Source organism: Penaeus vannamei, chromosome 41 (assembly GCF_042767895.1).
Source record: "Penaeus vannamei isolate JL-2024 chromosome 41, ASM4276789v1, whole genome shotgun sequence".
NCBI classification, from domain to species: Eukaryota; Metazoa; Arthropoda; class Malacostraca; order Decapoda; family Penaeidae; genus Penaeus; species Penaeus vannamei.
The window spans coordinates 3,626,654-3,636,653 of NC_091589.1; the positions used below are offsets into that span (position 1 = coordinate 3,626,654).

A 10,000-nucleotide genomic window follows, 5' to 3' on the forward strand; every position below is an offset into this window, starting at 1 on the left:
CTCAAGTTTACAGGTTCAATGTCGCATTTTCTTGTTATACATCTTGTACATTTTCTATAAAGAGGTGCGGGTGCATTTTATGCTGCTGAATGTTACATTACTGGCTTGGTAATGTATATATTGTATAGTGTTTTATGAAGTGTAATAAACAAAAGAGGAACGCAGGGAATCTTATAATCACCAGACTTTGATCCTACGTACTGTGACTGTAACCTAATATTCATCCGTTTATAATAGTGTATGGTTCAATATTATTATCTATATTCGTTTTCTCTATCATATGATGTTTAGAGAACGCCAGAAATGATGCTACGGAAAAGCAGTCAGCTCTGATGGGCATATGTGTGTATGTATATATATATGTGCGTCTGCATATATAGTTCAAAAATATTATAAACATTATTCGTAAAGACACATTTCTTCAAATATTACAAAGAAGAAAAATCATTATCAATACATATTTACCAACGTCTGTTCCGCATCAGCTGATTACTTACCGAAAACAGCTGAGCTTACGCAAGGAAAACAAAACAAAACACGGACTTGATAGAAGAACGATGATCTTCGTTTATTCCAATCTTCGCTCGGTATTTCTCCTATAATTTGGTGAGTATTTTGTTTTTTGGGGAAGAGGAGATAGTGATTGTGTGTTGAGAAACGATTCAGAATTCGATCTGTGAAGAATGATCGATTTAATGAGCTTTATATAATGCTTCAAATTTTCATGAGCAATCTTGGTACTTTACAACTTATTATATAGCAGTAGTAATTACGTTAATAATGGTTCACAGCAGTAAGGAAAGAATATGATATGAATTTAGGTTCCATGATACTCATACAGAAATAGAGGAAAGGTGTTTTTCGTAACACTATATAGAATTTCACAAAGAAGTGACTAGAAAGCGATGTAGTTGTTTATTGCCCTTCATATTGTAGAAAGTAAACAGTAACGATAAAATGATAACCTATGCTAGACCCAATCCTGTGTGCAGGATCTACATACCCAGTCTTGTAGATGTCTGAAACAGATGAACATCATGATTGGCTCGTTGATTGATCTACATACACCATCTTCAAGGGGAATGAGACTGACATCTACTCTCTCTTACCTGTGAATCTGACATATTAATGGAAATCTGTGACAAAAGCAAAGTTATATGTCAACCCCTCAGAATTGGTATCAGGTGATAAATTAATAATATTTGTAGTGGTCATCTGTTTCGTAAATTCATAGAGTAAGGTGTGTAGATATCTGCAGACAGGATCAGTAGATATTCAACCTTGGATTATATAATCATCTTTTCAAGGATTTCTGCCTATGGTAATAGGCCTCCGAATAACATTTGATTTGACTGCAAATACTGATTTAATGTGTTATAAGTTGAAAATTTCAGTGCATTACCCTAACCTGCGCTGATGTAAGCTGATGTAATCCCACACCTTTAGGTATATCTCCCCTCATAATTTTTCAGAAATACTATGGAAATCATAGCCTTTACAAATAAACACATGATTATTTTAAGTTACAAGAGACAATTATATAGAGATTATGGAATGCCTATAAAGATAAACCACTTTATGTTTTTGTTTTGTCTCATTGATTTATGTCATTAAGTAGTTCAGATGTTTTTTATTCTTTTGCTATTCCTCTGTAATGCATAATGCTAATATATTTTACAAGAATACAGGTTTTAGTTTCCAAAATATACTTGGAGAGGAGAATTGCAAAGGGGATATATATATATATATATATATATATATATATATATATATATATATATATATATATATATATATATATATATATATATATATATATATATATACATGTATATATCTGTATATTCGCACATCATGATAAAACTTGTTGAGCTCTTTATTATTTCATATAGTTTGTTTCTTTCTATACTATATTTTGAGTTAATTATGTATTTTATTGATGTTCTTTGTAATTATTATCTATTTGTTTCAGGTCAACACATTCTGAGTATCAGTCACCATGGAACGAATATCAAAAACGCTTTTAAATACTCTTCTAAATCAACGAACGTCTTTATTTTCTCTTGCACGTAGATTACCCAGTGTATCAAAAATTGGTTCAGGAACAGAGGTAAGGGCCTTGCAATTTTGTTTACATTATTTCTCTTGTTTAAAGAAGTAAGAAGTAAGAGGTACCTGGTATCTGCAGACTGAGAGGGAGATTGAATGATATATATATATATATATATATATATATATATATATATATATATATATATATATATATATGTGTGTGTGTGTGTGTGTGTGTGTGTGTGTGTGTGTGTGTGTGTGTGTGTGTGTGTGTGTGTGTGTGTGTGTGTGTGTGTGTGTGTGTGTGTGTATGTCTGTCTGTGTGTGTGTGTGTGTGTGTGTGTGTGTGTGTGTGTGTGTGTGTGTGTGTGTGTGTGTGTGTGTGTGTGTGTGTGTGTGTGTGTGTGTGTGTGTGTGTGTGTGTGTGTATATGTCTGTGCGTGTATGTATGTGTGTGTGTGTGTATGTGTGTGTCTATGTGTGTGTGTGTGTAAATATATATATATATATATATATATATATATATATATATATATATATATATATATATATATATATATATATATATATATATATATGTATTTATTATTATTATTATTATTATTATTATTATTATTTTGTTTACATTATTTCTCTTGTTTAAATAAGTAAGAGGTACCTGGTATCTGCAGACTGAGAGGGAGATTGAATGATATATATATATATGTGTGTGTGTGTGTGTGTGTGTGTGTGTGTGTGTGTGTGTGTGTGTGTGTGTGTGTGTGTGTGTGTGTGTGTGTGTGTGTGTGTGTGTGTGTATATGTAAATATATATGTATTTATATATATATATATATTTATTATTATTATTATTATTATTATTATTATTATTATTATTATTGTTATTGTTATTATTATTTAAGATCCTAAATGTTTTTTGACATATTGTGTGTGTGTGTGTTGTTGAGAGATGAGAGTATAACAACATTTAATAGTCTTTACTATCTTTGCTAATTTTAACATAAAAAATCTTTGAATTTTATTCTAGACCTCAAGATTATATGTTACCATCTAATTCAAGAAAACTATTCTTTTACAATTATTTAAAGAGCTGCATACATTTATTTTATCAAATATCTAATTACAAATTTTTAGCAATTTGATTATATAGTATTGTTTATTTTTAGTGCAAATGCAATGTATACTTTAAAATATATTGTATGATTCATAATTATGCTTGCTCATTTATGGATATTTTCAGAAATTTTCAACAGCAAATTTGGCTGTTAAAAGGACACTGCAACATAGAATTTTACAGTCACAGTATAAAGCATCATGGGTGATGGTGAAGCGCGAGTTCAGTGCTGTTACAAAGCTATTGGAGAGGTTAGGAACTCTGAACATGTAGCTGATCAGGAAAAAGTGTTGCTAATGTGTGTGTGTTTTTTTTATGTATATATATACATTAATGACCTTCAAGACAGAAACTTGTCATAATATTCTTTTGCACCTCTAACAGGTCTGGAATCTCAAAGCCTGACCAGCTGGCAATATTGAAGCGTAGTCTGCACACAACCTCCTCACAAGCCAACCAGCCTGGCCCAAACAGGAGTGGAAATGGCAATAGCTCTTCTGGTGGCGACGGCAACAAGAATAAGAATGATGATGACGAGAGGAAGGGCATGTTGGCGAAAGCTGCCCTATGGATGTTGACCGCTTACATGTTCATTGCCATCATATCTCTCCTGTTCCCCGGGAGCAATCAGCCAGAGGTGATGAATCGTCACTCTTGAACAAGTGTACCTCACAATCTCAGCACTGAATATGGATGAATGTATTTTAATGACCTGTGATGTCTTTCATCATCAGAGTTTGTGTAATAATGAGATATGATTGTGTGGTTACTTATAAGTTTGTCTATTTTCTTGTTCATGCAGATTGCTAGGTATGTGTCATGGAATGAATTTGTTCACCAAATGCTGGCAAAGGGTGAGGTTGAGGAGGTGATAGTGCGGCCTGACTTGGACATTGTGACCATCATTCTTTACGAAGGTGCTGTTATCAAGGGAAAAAAGGTGAGTAAAACATACTTTAAAAATTATGTGTATATATGTAACAAATAAAATGAATGTAGATAATGCACTGTTTACTTCCTATTGGTTCTGTAGTGCAAGTTCTGTAGATAGTTGACTGCATTTCCCAATAGATCTTAATACCTATGTATTCAGTACTTTTTAATGATATAAATCACCCCCCACAGAACACATCTCAAACTCATTCCAATTTCTATCCCTCCCACAGATTGATCAGCGCACATTCCACATGAACATCGTAGACCTCCAGCACTTTGAGGAGCGCTTACGCGAGTCCGAGGCCAAGCTGGGCATCCGATCTGACCAAGGTGTGCCCATTGTTTACGAGCGGAGTGGTGATACTGCTGGAAGGCTCTTGGCGTCCATCATCGTGGTGGCAATTATTGTATCGCTTTTGTCGAGGAACATGAACATCAAAGGACCTCTGAGCATGGAAGGCATGGTGAGTGGACAAGAGTCAGTAGGATTGTTTATGATAGTGATTGTTTGTAACTTGTCAATTCTTTGGTTTTCTTATTGTTATTTTGTTTTTTGTGGTTTGTCTGTTATTTGTTTTTTATTACTGTTATTTTATTTGTTTTATTACTTGTTGTGGGTTGTGCATTGTGTCTTATTATTGCCATTTTGTTTATATGATAATCTTTGTTGTTTTGTTGATTTGTTTATTGTTTGGCAGTCATTATTGTTTTATATTCTATTTTGTTCTGTTAATGTGTTCATTGTTTGATTGTGAGTTAGCTATCAATATTTTGTTTGTTTTTATTATTTTGTCCACTTTTTTTCTTAGTAATATTTTGTTTATATTTATTCTCTTCAATACGTAAACAGTTTTTCTTCAGTATGGATATTTTGCTTATACTCTGTTTTGTCACATTTATTTATATTGATAAAATTGGGTTGTGAGTATTTCAGGTAATAGTTGAGTCATTTAGAGAATAAAATATAATCTGCTTATACTTTAATTGGATTTATATATCTGTTGAGCTTTCAGAGAAAGTTATATTGTTTGCAGTAACTTTGAGAAGTTTCTTAGTTAGAGAAATTTACATTGTGGATCATCTAAGGAACTTAATATTGTCAGTTGATAATTTGATAATGTTGTCAGTAGATTATTTTCTGATGTTTATATAATCAGTTCATCTGTTTATTGCAGAAATTTATATAAACTGGCGATAGATTTTGTGAATATTTAGAAAAACTTCATAAGATGTTAATCACACACATTTTACATTATCTGTCGGTCATGTAGTGAAACTTGTGTAATATGTTAAGTATCTGTCAGTGATTAATATGATATACTGATAATTTAGAAAAATTTACGTAGTCTGCTAATAACATAGAAAAATTTACATTTGTTAATGTTTAGAGAAGTCTGTGCATTTGATCAATCAGAATATTCACAATAATGAAAATAACAGTAGTACAAAAAGTTAAATCTTATAATCCCTTTTCATTTTTTTAGAGCCAGATGACTCGAGCAAAGTTCACAATCATTGACCCATTGCTTCCTGGGTCAGGTCGTGGGGTCAAGTTTGCCGATGTCGCTGGAGCAAGAGAGGCCAAGCAAGAAGTCATGGAGTTTGTAGACTTTTTGAAAAATCCTGATAAATATAGGGAACTGGGTGCTAAGGTGAGGAGGGCAGGTTTTGCCGTGTAAATTTGGGTTGTTATATATATTTTTTTCCCGTGTGTGTGTGTGTGTGTGTGTGTGTGTGTGTGTGTGTGTGTGTGTGTGTGTGTGTGTGTGTGTGTGTGTGTGTGTGTGTGTGTGTGTGTGTTTGTGTGTGTGTGTGTGTGTGTATGTGTGTGTGTGTGTGTGTGTGTGTGTGTGTGTGACATGAGTGTGCGTGTGTGTGTGTGTGCGTGTGTGTAGGTGTGAGTGTGCAGGTATGTGTATAGGTATATGTGTATGTAAGTGTGTATATATGTATTAGTAGTAGTTCTAGTGTCATTACTATGATCATTATTATCACCATCACTCTTTCACAGGTTCCGAGAGGTGCTCTACTGCTCGGCCCACCAGGGTGTGGCAAAACTCTCTTGGCCAAGGCTGTTGCTACAGAAGGGCAAGTTCCATTTCTGGCAATGAATGGCTCAGAGTTTATTGAAATGATTGGCGGTTTAGGAGCAGCCAGAGTTAGGTGAGGAATGTCGTAGGTGTAGAAACGATAATAGATATTGATATAATAGATGTAATTATATATATACAATAGATATATATATATATATTTTTTAATGTTTTTTATTTGATTAATAATTCCATGGTGCACATTTACTTCCAGGGATCTATTCAAGGAGGCAAAGAAGCGCGCACCATGCATCGTTTACATTGACGAAATTGATGCCATTGGCCGAAAGAGATCTAGCGGGCAAGGAGGGATGGATGGCGGATCAGGAGAGTCTGAGCAAACCCTAAACCAGCTGCTAGTGGAGATGGATGGCATTGGCTCAAAGGAGGGAGTCGTCATCCTCTCATCCACCAATAGATTGGATATCCTTGATAAGGTAGATTAGGGTTGGGAATAGGAGAATGAGAGAGAGAGAGAGGGAAATTTTGTGTGTGTGTGTGTGTGTGTGTGTGTGTGTTTGTGTGTGTGTGTAATCTGATTTAATGTTGATTTCAGGAAAAAAAATTTTACAAAATTTGTATTGATATATATTCATTGGATTATTAAATACATGAGTAGATAAGGCCATAAGAAGAAAAAAAAATCATTAGCATTTCTTCTTCTGTGTCCTTAGGCTCTCCTAAGGCCTGGGAGATTCGACCGACATATCATGATGGACCTGCCGAACCTTGAGGAACGGAGGGAAATATTTGAACATCACCTGAAGAGCATCGTGCTGGAGAAGCCAAGCACTTATTATGCTCGGAGGATGGCATCTCTCACTTTAGGATTCAGTGGTGAGTGAATAGGAGGAAAGTTAGCTCTTAGCTCAATTAGTATAGTATGATATTAAAATAAACAATGCAAATGTTATAAAAGCTTGAATATTCAAGTCTCTCTTTTTGTAGTCAGAATATAATACATTCACAAATATTTAATAATTGGGCTTGTTAAAATACTATCACCCTGTGTATTGCTAAAGGAGCCTAAAAGTTCCTTTTTTGGTCTGTCCACAGGTGCTGACATAGCTAATGTAGTTAACGAAGCTGCCCTTCATGCTGCGAGACATGCCAAGAAGGTTGTCACAGCAAACGATTTAGAGTATGCAGTTGAACGGGTAGTTGGAGGAACAGAAAAGAGATCACAGGTAGGATGGGAAAGTAAAGATCTTCCCAAGATAGTGTATATGTTTGCTGTTTGATAATGCTTCTTTATCAATGTATATAAGAGGTTTGATAATGCTTAAATATAAAAGTTTGAACAGTTTCACTCATTGTTGGTTGTTTTTTAAGTAGGGTCAATCTGTAACGAATATCCTTTATAGGCCTTGTCACCAGAAGAACGTCGGGTCGTTGCGTATCATGAGTCAGGTCATGCCTTGTTAGGATGGATCCTAGAGCACACAGATGCTCTCCTAAAGGTGACAATCGTGCCCCGAACCAACCAAGCCCTTGGATTTGCTCAGTATGCACCAAAAGACCAGAAGCTGTATACCCAAGAACAGGTAGGTGTAGATGTAATTTTTCACTATTTATTTCTTAATGCAGTTTATATTGTAATAAAGGCCTATTTCTAAAATAGAGTGAGAGTGAGGGAGTAAGAATGAGAATAAGAGGGAGGAATTTTTTTTTATGAAAATGATGCTAGTGAAATTCTTTGAAAATGTTTATGTTATCATTTTCACCAAATGATGTGATTACATTTTTTCACTTCTTCAGCTTTTTGAGAGGATGTGCATGGCTCTCGGAGGTCGTGTTGCTGAATCGTTGGTGTTCAACCGCGTGACCACTGGGGCTCAGAATGATCTGGAGAAGGTCACTAAAATGGCATATGCACAGGTATATGATTATTTCATTATCCCATAATTGGTTATGATCATTATTTTGACCCTGAAAGTCATTTTGATATAAATTGATGGGGTACAGTTTTTTTTTTCAGAATATTTCCATATCCATCAGGGAAATTAATGATGATAAAAAAATAATGATAATAATTATATAATAGCCAGCAATTCCAGCATTTCTTAGTCCTGTTTATGGTCATCCCTCTCTCTCAGGTACGGTCATTTGGCTTTAGCGATAACGTTGGTCAGGTGTCCTTTCCGGAGGAGGAGACAAGAGAGGTTGGCCGTAGACCCTATTCACAGAAGCTGGCAGCCACAATAGACGAGGAAGCATCAAGGCTAATATTTGCTGCTTACAAAAAAACAGAGGAAGTACTCAAAGCCAACATGGATAAATTGACATTGGTGAGTCATTTTCTTTGTTGTTATACTGAATAATTATTTGGTATAGTATATGTTGAACATATTCATATTGACATATGTAGAAAGGTATGAATGAGAATAAATATCTTCACAATACAAGAGATGTATTTGACCAGTTTCAAATGTATCTTCACAATACAAGAGATGTATTTAACCAGTTTCAAATGTATCTTCACAATACAAGAGATGTATTTGACCAGTTTCAAATGTATCTTCACAATACAAGAGATGTATTTGACCAGTTTAAAATATCTTCATCAGAAATACATTTATTGTGAAGATATTCATTCTTATTCATACCTTTCTATAGTAGTATATGTTATTCATTATTATAATGGAAACACAGCAAGTCACCTAGTCTGTATTTTTCCACATTTTAATTTAGCGCCAAATAAATTATAATCATCATCATGGATATTATGGATTAATGTAGCTGTTTTATCAAGGTATTGAATATTCTCTCTCAAAAACTGTTCAAATAAAACCATTCATTTTCATCATCCTCACAGCTAGCAGAGTCACTCCTACAGAAGGAAACTCTCAACTACGATGACGTTGAAGCAATCCTCGGCCCAACTCCTTACGGCCAGAAGCTCGTCATTGAACCATTGCAGTTTGAGGGGGAGATAAACAAGTGGAAAGATGCCGGAAAGGATAGCTAATAACTAGCCAAGCAAACTGAGGCTGTTATATACACTCCCTCTTGTATCTCAGTCAAGGTTACAATTTGTTGAATAAAGGCCAAGTTGGTGGATTATTTTCTTTTTAGATCATTCACATTTTATTAAGGAGGATTTAGGAATTTGTGAGACATTAGTTGGTTATGAACTTTGTTTTGGCTGTGGATGATGGTAGTTAATGACTCCGGTGTCTGTGAATTAGTTGCTATAATTCACTGTCGTATGTGTAATACTTTTTTTTTTGCATTTTGTTACATTAGGATGTACATAGTGTTCAAACTGTAAATAAAGATGGTTAGTGTATTTAATTATTGATTGGAAGCATATACTAGTGATAAAGCCAAATAATTGCCATTTATATAAATAAATGTTTCAAAAATTTTACCAATTGGATTTTGATTTTAAAAAACCTGTTTTTAAACAACATACTCTTTACTTTAAGAAACATGTTGAAATTTACAGATATCTTCATATAAAGTGTGCTATTTATTCCAACTTTTAATTTTTTTTTTCATCATCACTGTCAAGCAGCAGACTCTTATTTGAGAAAAAATACTCCTTTTAGAGGAGTTCTACAAAGAAAAGATTTGTACATATTTACATGAGAATTTTGCCTAGACAGAAATTGAATTTGATTTATCTTCTTAAAATAAATAATTATATAAATTCTTCAAGTAATGGACATTTGCCAAAAGGGTACAAAAGTTCAAATAGTCCATACATCAGCAGAAACTAAAGTAAGAACACACAATAACTCCTGGCCTATATTGCCTTCATTGTCCTTTTGAACAGAATTTATAGCTTTTTCTGATGTTGATTTGAA

The 10,000-nt window shown here is 34.0% G+C and overlaps 1 protein-coding gene across 2 annotated transcripts in view; it reads left to right on the forward strand.

The window, feature by feature from the left end:
• The window catches only part of Spg7 (SPG7 matrix AAA peptidase subunit, paraplegin), a 381,604-nt gene extending 372,039 nt beyond the window's left edge, over positions 1–9,565 (forward strand). Inside the window, exons 1-15 of one of the 2 annotated variants that reach the window (XM_027374047.2) lie at positions 469–606; positions 1,973–2,110; positions 3,292–3,416; positions 3,550–3,802; positions 3,968–4,105; positions 4,332–4,565; positions 5,586–5,753; positions 6,113–6,264; positions 6,406–6,628; positions 6,866–7,028; positions 7,248–7,378; positions 7,556–7,735; positions 7,950–8,069; positions 8,288–8,479; positions 9,007–9,565. In XM_027374047.2, the coding sequence (XP_027229848.1) occupies positions 2,000–2,110; positions 3,292–3,416; positions 3,550–3,802; positions 3,968–4,105; positions 4,332–4,565; positions 5,586–5,753; positions 6,113–6,264; positions 6,406–6,628; positions 6,866–7,028; positions 7,248–7,378; positions 7,556–7,735; positions 7,950–8,069; positions 8,288–8,479; positions 9,007–9,159 (2,343 nt within the window). In that variant the 5' untranslated portion in view covers positions 469–606; positions 1,973–1,999 and the 3' untranslated portion in view covers positions 9,160–9,565. Of the gene's footprint in view, positions 1–468; positions 607–1,972; positions 2,111–3,291; positions 3,417–3,549; positions 3,803–3,967; positions 4,106–4,331; positions 4,566–5,585; positions 5,754–6,112; positions 6,265–6,405; positions 6,629–6,865; positions 7,029–7,247; positions 7,379–7,555; positions 7,736–7,949; positions 8,070–8,287; positions 8,480–9,006 lie in introns of those variants that run through there. The other variant, XM_070118158.1, reaches the window with a different exon arrangement.
• The last annotated feature ends 435 nt before the right edge of the window (positions 9,566–10,000 follow it).